Source organism: Saccostrea cucullata, unplaced genomic scaffold, assembly GCF_032062105.1.
Source record: "Saccostrea cucullata isolate Sc308-1 unplaced genomic scaffold, CSIRO_AGI_Scuc_v1 ctg157, whole genome shotgun sequence".
NCBI lineage: Eukaryota > Metazoa > Mollusca > Bivalvia > Ostreida > Ostreidae > Saccostrea > Saccostrea cuccullata.
This window is the reverse complement of record NW_026918429.1, coordinates 961,989-983,666: the sequence shown is the minus strand read 5'-3', so window position 1 is coordinate 983,666 and position 21,678 is coordinate 961,989. Positions and strand designations below refer to the sequence as shown.

Here is a 21,678-nt window from a genome sequence, read left to right as displayed (position 1 = left end):
ATTTTTTCTCGAAAAAGACTTCTTTTCATCTTGCTGGTTAAAAATTGCTGGCAAAGAAAACACAAAACATATGCATGTTTACTTTGTCGTAGCAATGGTCATTGTGTACGGCAATTTTAGTACAAAGCTCTCATATTAATAATAGCACACATGGCCATATTCAAAACGTCTTGCACAAAAAGCCAAATAGGGAGTTGTATTCTTTAGAAATGTTTATAATTAAATCAGATTCATAGCTTTCTTGTAATCGATTATTGTAATAGTATCATTAATTTTATTTCTCATAGAGGAGGGTAAAAAAACGAATTTCTGAGTAGCTCTTCATTATTCCTTGTGGTTTTGAAGTTCCATCAAGTGAAGATTAATATATCTAATTAAGATTTACATACAATCACTCTTGAATCGATTTTCTTTGCTGGCCCTTAAATGACCTCAAAATATGAAACAGTCCCTGTGTGTATCTATATCTCCAATTTATTTTATGGTTATGCAGATATGCAAGCTATCGTAAATGTACTATAAAAGGTACTGATTTCCAAGCCGCGGCACTTTCAGTTTTAGAGATAGCCAGTATACACCGTAAATGTTCCGAAAAGTTGCCAATTTTCAAGGCCCAACATTTTCATTTATAGAGTTTGCTTCATTTACCATTTTTAAAATGCCTCATCACTTACATGCAACACGTGATTGCCCAAGGTCACAAAGAAACCATCTAGCTCTTTGTAAATTCTACCAACAATCACTATCAAACATAAAGTCATTCAAACGAAAACTAGAAAGTTTGTGATTACGTTTTTAATTTTTTATTCAAGAAATTTTCCATTATAGTTGCAAAAGATATATTTCAAGCTAATTAGCCGTTTTATTATTGATTGATTGATTTTTGCAATTGTGTGTTTGATAATATTTAATTTGAAAGGAGAAATGTGCAGTGTTGTCAGTACAGATATTATATGTCCGACAGCTGAAGCCAGACTAATAGACATTAGGAAAAAGACAAAACAATCAGTCAGATCCTCAAACCGCTTATTAAATGATCACAAAAGCACTCATCAAAAGGCACGTGTAGTTATCCTGAAAAACGTCAGCGATGATAATGGCTGCTGATTCCTGTAAGTATCTCCTACGACAGAAACGATGAATGAAGAGGGCTTCGGTTGTCAGTCCTGGCGACGTTAAAGATAACCGTAAATGAAAAAAGTTCCGCGTTAGAAGCTTATTGTTGTTCAAACTTTGGATATTTTAGGTTGCTTTTATGTAGAACTGATAAGAAAAGAGCTCGTTATGTTATGATTCGAAAGATAAAACTGCACGTCATTTGAATAAATTGACAATAAGAATAATTGGATGACAGTATCGGTGGTAACGAACTGTTGGGGCAGATGTTATTGAACTTATTAATTAACAGATAGTCTGTTCAAAGAATTTTATATCTGATCATTCGTTTTCATTTTAAAATCAAATTTAAAATGTAAAAGTATGTACATGAATAATCTTCCTGATTTGTCATAATTCTCAACCAATCAATGCATAATCCATTTCTGTATACTCTTCAAAAGCAAATTATCATGGAAATCTGTGAAACAATGAATGTACACTGCTGGATTATTCGAATTTTCACGTCCAAAAACGAATTTCTGACCCCTTCCCCCTTTTTAAAAATCTTTTTTTTTTGTCACAGTCTTTCACTGTGTTGATACTTTTTCTTCTAAAGGTTAACAGGTAAGACCTCTTTTTTAAGTATTTATAGCTTAGAAACTTCCAACAAGACTTTAAAAAAGTTTTACTTGTTTAGTCAACTGAAATAACAAAGAAAACACAAATACATTACTAAGCATTTACTTGAAATTTAAAATCAATTACTGAAATATATGTCAATTACTAGATTCAAATGTTTTACTTGAATTTTAAAGAATTGTTTTACTTACACACTAAAAAGTTTTATAGTAATTTATATTTACTTAAATTTGTGTATATAATTAAATTACTTGGTCTTTACTTACATTTTAATCTATATATTTAATATATAATTAATATTTTAATTCCCCATAGAAGAAGGATAAAAAAACGTATATAGTTTTTGTTGTGTCCGTCTTCACTATTCTCTCTGTTTTGAAGTTTATCAAGTGAAAATTAATATATCTAACTTTTGATTTACATACAATTTCTATTTCACACGTGATTTTCTTTGCTGGCCCTTAAATGACCTCAAAATATGAAACAGTCCCTGTGTGTATCTATATCTCCAATTTATTTTATGGTTATGCAGATATACAAGCATTTATACTTAATATATATTTTAAAAGAACTGATTTCCAAGCTATGAACTTTCACTTTTAGAGATAGCCAGTATACACCGTAAATGTTCCGAAAAATTTCCTATTTTCAAGGCCCAGCATTTTCATTTATTATAGAGTTTGCTTCATTTACCATTTTTAAAATGCCTATCACTTACATGCAACACATGATTGCCTATGGTCACAAAGAAACCATCTAGCTCTTTGTAAATTCTACCAACAATCACTATCAAACACAGTCATTCAAATGAAAACTAGAAAGTGTGTAATTACGTTTTTTAAGTTTTTATTAGTGCAAAATACCATTATAGTTTCAGAAGAGATATTTCAAGCTAATTTGCCGTTTATTATTGATTGATTGATTTTTGCAATTGTGTGTGTGTTTAATAATATTTAATTTAAAAAGAAATCTGCAGTGTTGTCGGATATTATATGCCCGACGACAGTAGCCAGACTGATAGACATTAGGAAAACGACAAAACAATCAGTCAGATCCTCAAACCGATTATTAAATGATCACAAAAGCACTCATCAAAAGGCACGTGTAGTTATCCTGAAAAACGTTATGCTTATCGTCAGCGTTGATAATGGCGGAGTTATCTTTCTTCTAAATATTCCTTCATGTGAAAGACACGATAAAATGAAGAGGGCTTGAAATGTTTAACCATTTTTAAAATGGTCGACGTTAAAGATAACAGCAAATTCAAAAGTTCCGCGTTAGAAGCTGTATTGTTCAAACTATAATAAATATTTTAGGAAATTGCTTTTATGTATAACTGATAAGAAAAGAGCTTCTTATGTTAACTATCCAAAGATAAAACTTTCATTTGAATAAATTGACAATAAGAATAATTGGATGATAGTGGTAGCGATGTTATTGAACTTATTAATTAACCGATAGTCTGTTCAAAGAATTTTATATCTGATCATTCGTTTTCAATTTAACCTAACATTTACTTATGTACATAAAATTTATATGTAAGCATTTATCTCTAAATTGTCATAATTCTCAAAAATCAATGCATAATCCATTTCTGTATATATCTCCAAAAGCCACTGATACTTGTAAAGATTTTAAATCTGTGATCACCTTATTACTGGGGTATATCAATTTTCCATGGTAGTCATTTACTTGCTACACCGACTTTTATTAATTTTTTTGGTCAAGTCTTTCACTTTGATTTTTTCTCCTACCTAAGGTCAACAGGTTTTAGACCTCATAACAAAAAAAAGCATGAAGAAGGATTTATAGCTTAGAAATTGCTCCAATCTTAATCCAAACACTGAATCAATAACAACAGGTATAATTTTCTTAACTAACATAGTAATCCTATAAGAACTCATTTATATTCCTCAATCGATGCAAAGCCAGTTAGGATTGAACAAATTGTTAGTTTCCACTGGCAAAGCAGGCAAACCTTGTTCATAAGATAAAGATTTTTAAAAAGTTTTCTTCAAGTCATAGCATGTGCTCTACATGCGGAGTACGTTTCTTAACAAATGTAAATAAAACTATCATAAAATAATAATTTTGTAGACTAAAGATGAAATGTTATACAAATATCTGGTTTTAATATAGATTTACAATGTTTTAATTAATTATAGATGAAAAACTGATCAGTTGTGTTTGGAGATTCCATCACGAATGAGTGTATTTAAGTATCTCTTGTCCACATTTCCCAAAGCTTGTAGAATGCGTACTTAGTAGTCCTCTTTAAATTACCCAGTGACGGTATATAATTGTTATTAAATTTTAAACTTAAGTATGGAAAGCTTTGATTTAGATGACATTTTATTACAATCCCCTTACAGACAAGATTTCTGTCTCTCTCGCAATCGAAAACAATTTTTGATTCTATCATATATATCAATACGAGGAACACCCAATATGACACGTTGCATCTTGAGAAGTATTCACTGTCTAAACATTCTTGTAAACTATTTATTATCATAATTCCCTTGAACTCTAACTGTTTATCAAAGTTTGTTTTCTGTCTACACCGCGCATTGCATAAACAAGTGGCTCTTACAAAATTACATTGAAAGTTTTTGATGAAGAAATAAATGTTATCAGAACTATGCTTTCTATTCCAGACATTGTCACTTATTATTTATGTCAATATTTATTCTTATGTAAAATGTTAGTAAATCTGCGATATTGTTATACGCAGATGATTGAGGATACTAGTATAATATACACATACTAGTAAACGACAGTTGTCCCAGAAACCCGAGAAGTATTTAACTATTTCATGAAATACCAGACCAAAATCGTATGTTACTCAATGAAATGAAATGAACGTAAGGGAACGGGAATTAACCATTGAGATGAAATTTTATTTTGTTTTGCGGGAGGTCGCTTCGAGAATTTTTCACTCACATAGTGACACCTCCATATACCGGTGGCATCAAATTTACACCTTCACTTTGCACTCAGGGCCATTGAAAAGTGAGGGTTCCTTCTTAAGTCAAAACCTGCCGTGACGTAAGGCATTGGTTTTTAAGGGTGTTTTCCAGAAGGCCCACAACTTTCACTTTAAAGTTTTTACGCTCAATAAAGGAACGGTTACTACCCAGTGTTTTTCGTCTTTAGGTGAATCGCAGCCAAGTTTCTAAGTGATGGATCACGCATCGATCTCTTTACTAGCTGCAGAACTGTAGTCCTCCGAAAAAAATATTTTGACAGAGACCGGACTGTCCGGTCTGTCAATTTTTTTTTCGGTGAGCTACAGTTCTGCAACTTGCTCTCTACCTACTGAGTGGCCGTTACCTTTGTTTGTATAAAAAGAGATCTATTGAAAACAAACTGGTTAAATGTAAAGGTATTAAAACCCCAATAGCGGAAAATACTTCTAAAATCTGTTCTGTATTCATGTGGTTGCATTAAAAAAAATTTATAGATGACACTTACATGTAAGCCCTTGTTTTTATTGGAGAGAATGTATCATTATTTCTTCCTACTGAGCACGGATAACAGTACTGTGATGACTTTGAATATTTCTTCTGTCGAAATGTAGAATGCAATTTAACTTATCACGGATTCCTAAATTACCTTAAATTTTGCTGTCTATCGGGTCTTAAAGACATTTCACTGTACTATTGGCAAAACTATAAATACGATTAACTTAATCAAGATTTCTATACGTGAAGTCTTATTCTAAATTTTGTTTTTGCGTGTTGACTTTTCTGAATACTTTGCCAGGACCCTCGAAAGACCCATTTTAATTCTACGTTTGTTTTATATTCTATCTTTCCTAATTGTCTCAACATATCGAAGGCAAACGGCAGGAGAACGGCAAATGTCCTTTAACATGCATTGCCAATACCTAGTGTGGTCTCGAGATAACTTCTGTCACGGAAATTGCATTTATTAAATTATAGGATATGAAATGCTTCGGAACTGTGATTAATAATTTGAGTACAGAGATGGCAAAAAGACTGTCGGTAAATCATACTTAAGCGGATAGAAATAAGACTATTTTTTTCTTTTTGTCACATGGATATCTCAATGAACCTTTCTGTCATTCTGGAAAGCTATAGATAAGGCTATTGGTCTATTTACATTCTTGTCCTTTCATATTAAACTGATTTGACTTTAACATTCCTTTATGCTTAACACCTCAAAAAGTACAGAAACAAAAAATAAATTCAGTGGCCGTTTTGATGCCCTTGGTAGCAACTATAACATATCATCGGGTCGTATTTTGGTTGGCTTGTTTCACATTACTTTTATCATAAATCTGAGTATGGGATGTGTCGTCTTCCTGATCAATACATAGGCAGGTGTGACCGGTCCACCGGGTACGCTTACTCCACTCAGGCACCTGATCCTACCTCTGGAATTACTAGGTGTCCATGTTTTATGCCTCTTCATGATACGTATTATTTATAATGAAACATATGGAGATAATGAATCAAGGTCAAAAGTCCATAAAACAATGCAAATGAGGAGCAGAGCAAACACGTACCTCTGAAACATTAGATGTGGGATCAGGTACCATGAAGGATTAAGCATTCCCTGCCGACCGGTCACACAAGCCGAAAAATTAAAAACATTTTTTTATATTTTTAAACAACAAGCCTCCATACTCTCGATGTATTTCCTTTGAAGTGTATATTATGTGAAATCGGTGACCTTTAATCAATACTCTTCCGGTACGAATTCATCCAAATAGCATACAAAATTTACAGAAAATGTGTGAATGTATTGTAAAGCTGCAAATAAAAAAAAACAGCACGTGATGAACAAGAGCACCTGCTAAGCGGGGCATCTCCTCGCGGCAGGAACTTCACCGGTATTGGCCATGTCTCCATACGAGGGACATCCTCAAGAGGGACAGAATACAATAATCAAGAGCCCCTGGTATTACTGATGTTTGAAATAAAATGTATGATAGGTTGATATCATCTTGGAGAGAAGCCCATAGGGAGTGGTCCATCTTTGACAAAAATCAAGGTATATACATGTAGCATCGGGGGGGGGGGGGTTGTGACATGCATACGTTATTGGGAACTTTCCATTATTCCTAGCAGAAAGTTCTCACGTATGAACGTAATTTACCTACCTGAGTTAGGTAGCTGCATTTAACATGCATAAATCTGAAAATACCCAAGGAGGCATTATTTTTCTTTAATAAAATTTTACAATATACTGGTACTGAGAGGCCAGTAAAACTCTTGAATGTCTTTAAAAAATTAGAGCTATCACGAATAACGTGCGCTTCAAGAATAAATTCCATATACATGATAGAGTTCATTTGGTGTTGAAACCGACATCCATTGTTATGGGTCAGAATAACCTTAAATGTCAGCAAAAATCAATCAACAGTTTGAACTGAACAACAGTTTATTTAAAGAGAGGTCCCAGGTTGAAATCCCAGACAGGCCCCTAATTCTGTTATGGGTTAGAATAACGCAAAATGCTAACACAATTATTTACAGTAATGAATGAAAATTAAAATTACAAACTTGCAGCAAGAATCCAAACATTCATACACAATGTACAACATAGTTCCCGTTACTACACACAATGTCCCAGTGAGATAACCTACAACCTATCCTATCTAGTCCCTTCGGTACTCCAGTCCATTTACACACTAATCATTTTGTAAGACAGCAAACAACTGACAGGGCATTTATATATAATTTCTCCAAATTATTTGATTTTTAATTTATACTCTGTGTAAGTGATGAAATATCTATTTCAAAGTGTCTCAAGATACGCACTGGTGGCAAAAATATATAAATTAGAACTTACTCAAGCCCTGCTCTATCGAAGCGACCTGAATTTTCCAGTTTAAGTAATATTTCACCGATTAACTAGTAAATGAATGGAGTTCGTCCTTATTTTAATGCCACATAATATGTGGAAGTTGAGAATTGAAAGTGCTAAGGTTCTCTTTAAATCTTGCTAACGTTCTTACCGACATATAAACACACACATATGCACAGTAACGATGCTATATTCCCTCCGAAACTAGTTGCGCGAGGGGATAATACCGTATTTTTACAATATATAAAAAAAACGACTGAAAATGTACTGTTTTTGTTCCCCGCTTTCGCGAAAGCGAGGGGACATGAAGTCTCTTTCGTCTATCAGCATGTCCGTCCGTCACAAAAATTTTAACCCTGCCCATAATTTTTGATTTAGTGGAGCTTTGTCTTTCATGTTTCAAATGTGTATTCCTTGTGACAAGACTTTTCTTGGGGTACCACCAAATTTGACCTTGACCTTGGAGTTTGACCTGCTTTTACAAAAAAAAATGCCAAACTTTTACTTTGGCCAAAATTACAAGGACTTTCATTTTTCATATATGTATTCCTCGTGGCAAGACCTTGTATTGGATACCAACAACTTTGACCTAGACCTTGGTGATTTCCATACTTATGAAAAAACTTTTACCTTGGCCATAACTTTTGAACGGTAAGAGCTACATGTATGGCTTTCGTACTTGACATACGTAATTCTTGTGAGAAGACCTTTGGATATCAAAAACTTTTTGACCTAGACCTCAGAGTTTGACTTACTTTTAAAAAACAAACCTTGACCATAACTTTTGAAGGGTTAGGGCTAAGGCTTTAATAATTCACATATGTAATACTTGTGACAAGACCTTTCTTAAGAAATCAAAAACTTTTACCCTTTGACCTTGGAGTTTGACCTACCTTTCAAAAACCTATCCTTGGCCATAACTTTTGAACAGATGGCGCTAGGGCTTTCACATTTCACAATCGTATTTCTTGTGAGAAGACCCTACTTTGATACCAATTTATGTATTTAATTTGCATTTCAGAACAGTTTTATCTTCGCTCTGTTGCCATACGGGGTCATCAGTGTTCCAGAAACACATCTTGTTCCTTATAACTTTTGATTGAGAAGATATAGGGCTCTCATTTATTTTGACATGTGCATTACCTAAGACTAAGCACCACCTTAATTAAATATTTCCGAGTATGCTATGATTTATGGCCCCTTGACTTTGACCTTTACGATTGACCATATTTAAAAAAAATCAACTTCAGTGACAATATCTAAATGACATATGATAGGGCGTTCATATTTGACACAATACCGGTATGTCATAAAAATGACTGCTCACCCACCGAAAGCAGGGGGATTACATCTCTTTGAATTTGATGGTTATACATTTGTGATATGAAAAAATGAAAGGTGATATGAATAACCTGTGTCCCGAATAGTTCAATCACTGATGTATGCAAATTTATTTATTTGGAAAAGAGTGGGAGTTCCACGCAATAAACAAACCTGCTATATTATATATACATTTATTATTTAAATTTATATACTTTTAAATCGAAACATAAATTAAAGTCACAAAAATAATTCACACAACTCTAAATAAATAATTTAAACCCACTCTGGTTGTCTAACCATTACTATTAAATTAAATATACAGAAGGCACAGATTACGTCACTATTTCTTTTTCACAATAAATCGTCTTTAACGTGGGAGTTGAGCGCGTGAAAATTTATCAATTACACTATGTCGAAAAAGTTGTCGAGGATTTCAATTGTTAAAAACAAAGAGGAAAAGATATTAAATTCCGTTAGCAACATGATATACGATCATTGTTTCATTCAGCAGATCTCTAAGATATTGGAAAAGCTTCAGAAGCAGATGTGTAGGATCACAAACACGTAACACGATTCCACATCACATAGCTGTGTGGATCCGCTGAGACGATGGTACTTTATTGGAAGTTCATTAAATTTAACCATCTAATTTTCACTAATTGCTATCTTTATTCAGAGAGATGAATAATTAATTGGTCCCCACTAAGACAGTCAATACAATGTAATTGATCACGAAATGCACGGATTTAACAAGAAGTGCACGACCTTCCGTTGATAGGGATCTTTACAAATCAAATTTGCTCCAAGATATTTTTTTTTTGTTCGCTTAAACAATTTTTTTCTTTCTACATTCGGGACACTAATGATTTGCACTAAGCAAGCAGCAAAATGCCAGGAAAAAAAAATTAATTGCGATGCACTCAAATCAGTTTGTTAATTTGAAGATCTTAAATGTACGTTTTGTTTGAGTGAACTAATATATTAAGGAATTGCAAAGACAGACGAGGATAAGATTTAAAGAATTACGGAGTACTTTTGATCTCGTGACAGAAGTATTCCAATTATTTTAAACAACTCGTTTAAAGTGTGCAACAATAAAATATTTTTTATACAGATTTGTAGAAATGAAACTAAACTTCCAGACTCCTCTTTTGTAAAACAAATCGATCACCCAGAAAATTAAAGTGTCATTCAAATTACAAACTCCTCTCATTGCTTAAGCTTCAATTAACGCTGTCTCTCCCTTCTCCTTTGTTTTTGGAAACAGTGAACAAGATCGCTGTACTGGTTAGCGATAGTGAAATATAATCCATTCTTAATGCTTTGTATATTGAAAAATATTTTTTTTAAATGTTAAGCATGCTAAGTATAACGTTGAAAAACAATTTTTTTTCTTGTTTCACTCTTTTTATTTTCATTCAAAAAATTAAGATGAATGGAGCTATGATTGTAGGTTGGCAAGAAATATAGAATTGTGTTTATAAAAACGCTTTATAAACCGCGAAGCGGTTTATAAAGAAGCGAATTTGTAAATTATTAAATGTATACATGTATACTGAAGCAAATAAAATACATGTATGTCAATATGCATATAAAGATTTGATTGCTTATTTTTTATTATGTTAATTTTCATATGGATTTGATGTCACACTGTAAAATTTTAAAATAAACTTTTCATTTCAAAATGACTTCAATTTGTAAAAAAAAGTTTGAAAAAAAAAAAAGTAACGTCAGGTGGATTGATACGTTTTTGACGCAAGTCATTGTGACGTAGGCAACCCATTTTATACGATATACATGTAAAGTAATTTTTTATCCATTCAAATACAGCGTTACAACCAGAATTAAATTTTTGCTTTGTATACTGAAAAATATTTTTTAAAATGTTAAGCATGCGAGGTATAATTGAAACACTATCTTTTTTTCTTGTTTCACTCTTTTATTTTCATTCAAAAAATAAAGATGAATGGAGCTATGATTGTAGGTTGGTAAGAAATATATAATTGTGTAAATTAAAAAAAAAGCTGCGGTTTATTTACTCTTTTTTTTTTCAAAATGCGTAATTTGATTTTTTAGGCATTTTTCCTGTCGAGAAAGCTAAATGATAAAGGCGGCACAGAACAGTTTCAAATATATAGTTTTTAAACCTAATGTATATTTCATACGTTTAGATTTATCATGCGGGTGTGACAGGTTGACAGGGAATGTTCACTCCTCGATGGCAGCTTATCCCCATCTTCGCCAGCTAAGGGTTGTCGGTCTATAACCTTTGGCTTGCGAAGATGCCTGATCCCAGGTGTTTTCTGGCAGTTCCGTGTTTGCTTATTGCTTAAATAATTTCTTGTGCACATAGAGAGCAGTAGTGCTAAAATTTATATAGGGTAATTTATTGCAACTTCTTTTCAAAGAAAAAAAAATAATAATAATAAACTATAAACTTAATTTATGATTTTTGTATGATTTACTTATATACTGAATTGATCCAACTAGGTATAAAATTGTACGAGGAACATGTTCAGACATCTTACTTGTGCCAATGTTTAAACTCTTCAAGTTTCTGACAAGTAGAGCTAAAATCAGTATTCTTCTGTAAAGAGAGTTGGGTTGAAAAATGTTGCTTGGAAGTTCTAATGATTCAGCATTATGCACAGTCATTGGTCTGTATTTCGTGTGGTAGCACAGGGCATTGGAATATAGCTAAATTACTGTCTTTGTCATTATTTGGACTCAATAAGAAAGTTCTGGAAACTCAATACGAAAATTGTACTCCTTAATGCTAGGGATGGGAATATGTTTATGCAAGGGATTTTGATCTGGAGGGATAAATGGACATTTAAATGGATAAAAAGGGTATTGCAAGTAAAAAGATGATGGAAGTTTAAACGGGTGAAACTATACCCATTTAAGGAGGCTGGGGGGTCAACAAATTAATTGCAAATTAACCACCAGATTTAACTCATTTTTTTTAATACGGTATCTTAAGCTGTCAACTATCATTTGACGAAGAAAAAATTCATATATTTTAGTTTTGAAATTTAATCATTTTTGTATATCTTTATAATTGGAGCTCTCCTTTTAAAGGAGATTGAAATAGTCTAGAAATGGCTGCCACCCCCAGCCTCTTTAATGTCTAATACTCACCAGGAAACAATAAAAAATGTACGATTCAATAATTGAAGGTTAAACAAAGATAATTAAATAATATTTAGTCTGGAATTTGGGGTGTAAATACATGTATACTATTCGTAGTATCATAAGAATCTAAATTTTATCAGATGTGAATTTAATATATAAAATATAATTGTAATCCTTGGTCTTAAAAGAAATCCTAGTTTGACCTCCCAGTTGATGAGCAGATAATAGCGTATTTTAAATTATTAAAAAGAATTTTTAAAAATCGCTCATATGTTCGTGTTACTCCTGTAAATCAATGTCAAAACACAGTTCTTCACTTAATTGTCCAAAATTTTGCTCATAAATGTAAATATGCCGTTTAAATCTCATAGTCTTGTTCTATTTATGTATAAAACCTTTCAATTATGTTATGTTTAACTTTTATTTTCGTAACAGATCAAGTTTTTTTTATGTTATGTTTAATTTTTCTTCAAAACGAATTATGAAGAAAAATAACAGTGAAAAAGCTCAAAAGTTCATCGAAACAGTAAAAATTGACAGCAAAACAAACACAGACTTCTTCGAACATCAAGGGTAGTATAAGTTACATAGAGGCCGCTCAACCGGTCACATATCCGCCATGTGGTACTCTTCATGATCAGACAAACGGTAGAATATGTAGACAATTTAGTATGAAACAAGCAAATTCAAAGAATTGTGGTCCCCCGCTTTCGGTGTCTTTGTGGGTGAGATATTATTTTTTAGGGTCAAGGTCAAAAGGTCAAAGTTATTGGTATCCCATGAAAGGTCTTGCCACAAAGAATACATATATTTAAAATATGAAAGTCCTAGTTTTACCGTTCAGAAGTTGTGGCCAAGGTTAAAGTATATAAAAAATAGTTAAAACTCCAAGGTCAAGGTCAAAGGGTCAAAGTTCTTGGTATGCAATGAAAGGTCTTCTCACAAGAATTACATACGTGAAGTAGAAAGCCCTAGCCCTTACTGTTTAAAAGTTATGGTCAAGGTTAAAGTTTTTTCAGAAGTACGTAAATCTCCAAGGTCAAGGTCAAAAGGTCAAAGTTGTTAGTGTCCAATGAAAGGTCTTGCCACAGAGAATACATATGTGAAATATAAAAGTCCTTGTGTTTACCGTTCAAAAGTTGTGACCAAGGTTATAATTTTTAAAAAGTAGTTAAAACTCCAAGGTCAAGGTCAAAAGGTCAACGTTCTTGTTATCCAATGAAAGGTCTTCTTACAGGAATAACATTTGTGAAGTATAAAAGCAATAGCCCTTACCGTTCAAAAATTATGGTCAGGGTTATAGTTTTTTCATAAGTACGTAAGGTCAAGGTCAAAAGGTCAAAGTTGTTGGTATCCAATGAAACGTCTTGTCCCAAAGAATAAATATGTGGAATATGAAAGTCCTAGTACTTACCATTCAAAAGTTATGGCCAAAGTAAAAGTTTGGAATTTTTTAGTAAAAGTTGGTCAAACTCCAAGGTCAAGGTCAAAAGGTCAAATTTGGTGGTACCCAAAGAAAGGTCTTATCACAAGGAATACACGTATGAAATATGAAAATCATAGCTCCACTAAATCAAAAGTTATGGGCAAGGTTAAAGTTTTTGTGACGATCAGACAAACGGACAGATGGACGGACGACAATTTAGTATGAAAATAATGTCCCCTCGCTTTCGCGAAAGCGGGGGACAAATAATGGCTTAACAATAAAACTTTAGTTAACGTTTGATTTGATGACGGATTGTACATGGGGTGTTCTAAACAAACTTAATATGATGAACAAAATATATTGTAGGTACATGTACACCGTATACGTTTGTGGTAAACCAGGTTATTCCAATAAAAACAACAACTATTACTGAGATAGATAATTGGCCTATCAAGCTTTCATTTTTGTTGTTGTTCGCTTTCAGATGCTGAAATTTAATTAGCTTCAGACCAAAGTAAGCACATCAGTAACGGAATCGTGTTATGATAAGAAGGGGAACTGTTAATGATCGCTCTCAATAGGGTATTTGTACGCGTCCAGCTCTTGTCTTCTCGAGTGTTTTTATTCAGTGATCGACTCTCATACCTAATCATTGTATATTACAGCCACAATTGATTGCCGTTCATTCAAGAATGCGGAGGAGACACTGATCTCGGGAACAGGAAGAAAGATCTAAAAGGCTGATCCCGATGGAAAATTTTACAGATTTAAACGACTTCCGTTTTTTCAAATATGTTGGAGACATAAAGGAAGTTCCATTATGGGAAATCCTTGTGAAGTCTATAATATATGGGATCATCACTATACTCTCTCTCATTGGAAATGTTTTGATAATTGTTATTGTCATGAACAACAAAACTATGAAGACTGTTACAAATTATTACATAGTGAATTTAGCCGTGGCGGATCTAATGGTCACATTAACTTGTACCTGGGTCACAGTGGTTGACAACCTTACCGAGGGGTGGACCCTTGGAGCATTCTTCTGCAAACTCAATACATTTACAAAAGGTAAGCATTAACTATAACGATGAAATCAATGGTTATTATTTTACCAACTGAAATATTTCACTTTAATTCGAAACCTGCTAGACCTAGATTTACGTCTCCGTATGAGTGAAAAATTTTCGAGAGGGACGTTAAACAACATGCAAAACAACTGATTTCATTTGAGGTCGCAACACATCTTTTTACACGTATATTAAAATTGTCATGGTAAAAATTTTGTATTTAGTTAGCTTTACAAAGTTAATTTAGACCCTAACAGAATGTTTCCACAAACAATTATGTCCTTTCCATTCTATATCCCAGAATAGGACTGTGACTTATCCACCTTTGGATCAAGAATTAATGTGTGCGACTAGATCCAAATGTCGTTGCTTTGTGGTCTTCAGAACTTGGAACCAAATTTTGCACAAAAAATCTCATAAAGACGAAATTTTCGGCTATTTAACTTTAGTTAATTACTGTGACGCACCTTTCTAAAGCCACCTGCCCAGCATGATGTTTCGTCTATTGTTTTTTATTCTTTGAAAATATGACCAGGACCACCTTAAAGACGAAAAACTCGATGGTGAGGCTGATTCATTTTTATATATACCCTCAAAGATTATTTATCTGTCTAAAATGTGTAATTTATCATAATTTGTAAATAAAAAGGTTACCAAGTTGCTATTTATATAAACATTTCAATGGAAAAATAATATCTTATGTCATCTTTCACCCGATACCAATGATGTAGTTTCTGATTAGAGGAACGACTGTTTTAGTATCCGAAAAGCCTTTCCCGCTATGTAAATACTTTTTGGAATTGGAGGATTCGCAGTTTTGAGTAAAAAAAAATCGAAATGTTATTTCAGAGTTTTTGATGCTAAATTCCTGGAAAGAGTTTTTTTCCTAATACATTTTGAAAATTATCTAGAGCTGCGATAATAACTGACGTCATTGTGTTCAAAGTTTTGTAATTAACCATTCGCCTTCGCTTTGATAACCGCCATATTTCTGTTTTTTCTGCTTCAATTTACATTGTTGCTGCTTAATGTAAAATAAAACATAATAAAAAAAATAGTTGTTAGTTCAATGTTCTTTTAAGTAACTGCCCTCCACTGCAATTCAAAGTGGCACGCCGTAAAATCATAATTGGAAACATAAACCAGTTTTTGGTCTGGAATGTAAAACAATGAAATAATACTTTTATCTATAGCTGTTATTATAGGGCAAGTGGTTCCGTAGTATTTTTTTTTTTGGTGTTCTTTCAATCGTCGTTAATAATCTTGTAAATAGGACAATAAGAAGCATAAAAATGCAAATGCACAAGGGAAAAAATAGCATCTGGTTTCCTGAACTTACTCAAGTAAAAAAGAAACCTCTCGGAATCATTAGAGCTACTTAACCAGTATCGTATTGCTTACAAAGACTTTCTCGCTTCTTACATATGTTTTCGTTTAAAAATACATCGATTCTGTACAGCTTGTTTTTCCATGTGAAGCCTCCTCTTGACTGTAATCACCTTCCTATTGACAGTGGTATATCTGTCATAGCAATAAGAGCAACACTCTACTAAACAACGGGCACCTATACAATCTGAATGTAAAGAGAGGGAAACAGTTGGAGCAACGGAGGAAGAACTGTCGCACCGTGCGTTTTAATGGACAAGCACGGTGAACAAAACATAATAAAAACGGTTACAAGCACGCACGCAATAAATATGATTTGAAACGAGTTATTTAGATAAAAAGTACATGTATTTTGTTTATGTATCCATCAGGATATTTAAGTTTCGTGTTTTTAAATTACGAATTAAAAATAAAATATTGAGTATGCCCAAAAAATTAATTGCGAAAATGAATAAGTATTATCAGATTCATGTGTTCACTGAAACCTATTTTCCAATATAACGGACTATTGAGTTGATTGGAATTGACAATAAACCGGTAGTCCTATTTAACGGTCTATTTAAGTCCAATGACGATGCTCATTAGAACATTATGTATGTGATCTTCTCTACTTATCCGAATTAAAATTTTAGAAAATATGGAGTAGATAACAATAACGTAAAGAAGAAATTATATCAATAATCAGTGTTCTTTTTTTATCAACAAAACAGACATAGCAACTATATCATATTTATGATAACATATTACCCCAAAAATTGAGCTTTTGAAATTTCTCAGATTCATCTATCAGTTTAGAAAAAGATGCTTCTAGGCCTTGAGCATCAGTCAAGTGCATAAAACATTCCCCCCTTTGAAGCATCTTCCGATCTTCTTAATAAATATATTCAATCATTATTAAACATAACATGAAACCTGCAATTTTCTCTCTGCAGAAAACTCCTTCTTTAAGTGTATGTCTACAATTACTAGTATCTAAAAGTTATTTTTTGACTTTCTTCTCGCAAAGAATGTCTCTTAATGTACGGAAACAAATCCATTACACCATTCCCCTGTGTAGCGTGCCTGAAGCATTTTTGATATCCATGGTTCATATCCAGCTTTTGAAATTCGCCTCTTTTTTCCTCCTTTCACCTGCAGATCAATTAGGAGACAAGTAAAATTGCCATTTTTCATGCACATATATACACATTTACTTTTTATTGCCAGGCGTTTTTTTTCCAACACTTAAAAAAAAAAAATCCAATCCCAGAAATTTCTTGACAAGCCAAAAAAAAAAAAAAAAAAAAAAACAAGCTAATTCAGAGAATTCGTGTCCCCCGCTTAACTGAATTTGTAGAATTATTAAATGTATACATGTATACTGAAGGAAATAAAATACATGTATGTCAATATGCATATAAAGATTTGATTGCTTATTATTTATTATGTGTATAGAAGATTTTTTTATATGGAATATTTATCACACTGTAATGATGATTTTATAACCTCATAAATTTTTCATTCTATCATTTAGTGAAAAAAAAGTATTTAAAAAAAAGAAAAAAAAGAAAGGTTCGACCGAGATTCGATCCCGGGACCTCTCATATTTGAAGCGAGAGACATAACCACTGGACCACGGAATCGCTTTACAAGGAGGGGAGTATATGCAGAACTGAAGTCACATACATGTATATATTCATGTTTTCATGTTCGGTATTCTCAAAATTTTACACAATCCATGGTGTTTGATTTATTTAGCCTTTATTAAACAGTTCTAATAGATGTAATAAGAACATAAAGTCCGCCGAGAACCTGTTTTATACGTGTAATGGTTAGGGCCATGGATATCGGCCTGGATAGCTCAGTCGGTAGAGCACCTGACTAGAGATGCAGGGGTCCCGGGTTCGATTCCCGGTCCAGTCATACATATTCTCCTTTCCTGTCACAGATTTGGTGCCATTGACCACCCCTGGAATTGCAGGTGAAAGTCCTGCCAGGGTCTAACAAGAATTTGGGTTGTGTCTTCGAGGGCGAAGACCATTTAAGGAGGGAGGAATGTAATGGTTTGGGCTGTGGATATCGGCCTGGATAGCTCAGTTGGTAGAGCACCTGACTTTTTTTTTCTCCTTTCCTGTTACAGATTTGGTGCCGTGCCATGCCCTGGAATTGACAGGTGAAAGACCTGCCAGGGATGAGCCTGGGTTGGGGTCTTTGGAGGGCCAAAGACCTTTAAGGAGGGAGGAATGTAATGGTTAGGGCCATGGATATCGGCCTGGATAGCTCAGTCGGTAGAGCACCTGACTAGAGATGCAGGGGTCCCGGGTTCGATTCCCGGTCCAGCCATACATTTTCTCCTTTCCTGTTACATACGCAATAACTCTCCTCATGCCCCTGCGCTAAAAATAGCGACATGTAATACTATAAATACTAATAAAACAAACGGGGCAGGGCACTTTGAGAGGGGCGAGAGACGTCCTAGGGAGTTTTGGTATAAAATTACATTGCATAAGTTCAAAATCTTCTTGAAATATCGCCCGGAAATGATAGTGTTACACACAGACAGAATGTATAAATTTACGACCTTGAACTTTGACCTTTTGACCTCAAAATCAATAGGGGTCTTCTTTAGGCCACAGGGAGTTGTTATGTAAAATTTCATTGCGATAGCTCAAATGGTTTTAGAGATATCGTATGGAAACGAAAGTGTTTTAACAGACAGAATTTGCTTATTTATGACCTTGACCTTTGACCTTTTGACCTCAAAATCAATAGGGGTCTTCTTTAACCATAGGGAGTTGCTATGCTAAATTTCATTGCAAAAGCTCAAAGGGTTCTCGAGATATCGTGTGGAAACGAAAGCGTTACAGACAGACAGAAAGACGGACGGACGGACGGACGGACGGACGGACAAACCCAAATTAATATCCCCCACTTTTCAAGCGGGGGACAAAAAACCCAATCTCGCCCAAACGTCAAAAACCTATTTCGTTTGGGGGGGGGTAGTGGTGACTTCTATTGCCTCAAATCTTTCACTTTTCATACCCATACTCATACCATATTCGCGTTTACCAGGGAGGGTCAGCGTTTTCCAGGGTAACTTTTTTCTTCTTTTAGTATATACATTTTTTAACCTGGTAAATTCCAGGGGGGGGGGGGTCCTGACCCCCGACCCCCTCTCTAGAGCGCATGATTGCTGTTTAACATTCAGAAATATGTTTAAAGCAAATATGCTGAAAGGGAAAGATTTGCTTGTTCGTTCAAATTGATAACAAAATTTGTAGTGGTGACTTCTATTGCCTCAAATCTTTCACTTTTCATACCCATTTCACACATATTCGCGTTTACCAGGGAGGGTCAGCGTTTTCCAGGGGGGGGGTCCATGGTAACTTTTTTCTTATTTTAGTACATACATTTTTTAACCTGGTAAATTCCAGGGGGGGGGGGGTCCTGACCCCCGACCCCCTCTCTAGATCCGCGCATGATTGCTGTTTAACACTTAGAAATATGTTTAAAGCAAGCTCAGTTGTACCAATGCTGAAAGGGAAAGATTTGCTTGTTCGTTCAAATTGATAACTACCCCTACTCTGATTTTTTTTTTTACGAAATCCTGGCTTACGATTGGTTGAATTTTTCACAAAAACATATAATATTATATTAACTTTGTTTGCAACCCATTTCACAGCTGGTGTTTTTTTTTTGTGACAAGACCTTTGGGTACCAACAATTTTATCCCTCGCCGTAAACTACCATACAGGGGCATCAGTGTTTCACAAGCACATCTTGTTTCTACATGATCATTTCAGCGTATCATAGAGATTTTAACATATGTGTTCCGGTGCCCGGTTTAACACATTAAAGTTGGTACTAAAACAAGTCAGTTAAGGATATGGGTGTTTAGATACAGCACCGGAGGACGTTTATTCATTATACCTCTAATCTTGAATGTCAGTAGTATTTTCCAAATGAGTGACCTATGTTAGAAATATTCACAAAAAAAAGGAAGTGAGTGTTATTTTCAAAACATTTTCCAATACTGACGCAGTATACCATAAATTTATTGCTAAATAATCATTAATCAAGCAATGTAAAATCTTTCCAAATCTGAATATGCTTTATAATCTGAATCTATACTACTTATTAAATCCTCCATTAGCCTCGTAGATTTAAAGGGAGGCAATTTAACCAAAAGTCTCTGATGAGACTGTAACGGTTATGTTTTTTACTAAAAATAAAGAAAAAATACCGCTCAGTCTTGGAAACTTTGAAACAAAATTAAATGGTACTTGGTATTGTCCTGATTTTTGAGTTTTTCCCCAACACTTATATTTATATTATCCTTGACAACACCAGAATAAAAAAATCAATAGTCAGAATTGTGAATCTGCCTTTGTTGTAGTCTATGATATAGTGTATCAAATTTTGATAAAATCGAACATAAACTATGAGATACCGTGTTTTGGAAAAATTTCGTTCAAAGATTAAAAAAAATTTAGTACCCATGGGAACACTGTTAATAATTTAAAAAAAAAGATCTATCATAATGTTATGCACCTTGGTCTAGTCCTCTTTTGTGCAGTTACATGTATATACCAAGAAATACTGTCCGACTTTTTAAAAAGAAATTCACAGAAATCCCTATTTTGAGTAACAATTTAACCTATTTAAAGGAATAAAAAGACCCCGATATCTCAGTGTTGTCTACTTGTGTATTAAGTAAATAGAGTGTTCCAAGGAACGCATGTGTCGCCTGCTTTTATCTACTTTAAAGATGTTACTTAATCTTAGAGTGGTCAGCTATTTATATGATACTAGCATACAGTATTTCATGCAGAAGAAAGAAATTCTAGCATGATAGTTCATCAGTGCACAAAACATCCACACATAGTATAAGACTGATAGATCTTTCAATCAAAAGAAAATATGATTCCCAACCCTACAAAGAATAATTAAGTTGAAATTATTATAAATAATTGTTTATCATTTACATATATTAATACGTGTGTTACAACGCACTTTGAAAAATTACGCACTTTGAAAAAAATTTTCAAAGTGCGTTAAAATTTGGGACCAAGTTAACGCACTTTGAAAAAAAGAATTTTTTTTTCAAAGTGCGTTAATATCGACCATATTAACGCATTTTGAAAAAATGTAAAGATTGATCAATATTCCTTCAAAATAATCGGTATGATAAATAACAGATCCTGGTTTGATAACTTTTTTATGATAAAGTCACTGTAGGACCTGAGATATTGACGTTTTAAATATTTAAGGTTTTGATAGAAGGATATGGAGATAACGAACAGTATTCAATCTCAACGTCCATTAAACAATATACAAAATAAGAGCAGAGCAAACACGGACCTCTGAAACATCAGAGGTGGGATCAGGTGCCATGGAGGAGTGAGCATCCCCTGCCGACCGGTCACACCCGCCGTGTGCTCGTTGTCATGATCAGGAAATAACGGAAAAAATAAAATAAAAGGGAAAATTAAAGGGTCTTGAAAAAAAGAGTGACGATTGTTTAAGTTCATTAATTCGTTTCTTCTTTTTTTTTTAAATTCTAGTCTTTGATAAGTACATGTAGATGTAAAGGTGTATAGGGGGCACTAACAGAGGACAGCTTCAAGCAACTTAGCATTTATCATAATAAAAAGGGGCCAATTTGATTGTCAAAACTAACAAAATTCTTTCTCTCTCATACGTTTTACTGTACTTAAAAATTTCTAGTTTTCATCTGTTTTAATTAACTCATTTATTATGGAAAGTTTTCAACGTCATACCAGTTAAGTA

General features: G+C 33.6%; 2 protein-coding genes across 4 annotated transcripts in view; both read left to right on the top strand.

The window, feature by feature from the left end:
* Positions 1–21,678, top strand: part of LOC134266003 (QRFP-like peptide receptor) — a 179,760-nt gene that overhangs the window by 12,826 nt on the left and 145,256 nt on the right. The gene's annotated exons all lie outside the window — the stretch shown is intronic.
* LOC134266023 (substance-P receptor-like) overlaps positions 1–21,678 on the top strand; it is a 62,033-nt gene that overhangs the window by 19,568 nt on the left and 20,787 nt on the right. The window contains exons 1-2 of one of the 3 annotated variants that reach the window (XM_062748246.1): positions 13,907–14,035; positions 14,119–14,524. In XM_062748246.1, the coding sequence (XP_062604230.1) occupies positions 14,203–14,524 (322 nt within the window). In that variant the 5' untranslated portion in view covers positions 13,907–14,035; positions 14,119–14,202. Of the gene's footprint in view, positions 1–13,900; positions 14,525–21,678 lie in introns of those variants that run through there. The other 2 variants (XM_062748255.1, XM_062748262.1) reach the window with 2 other exon arrangements.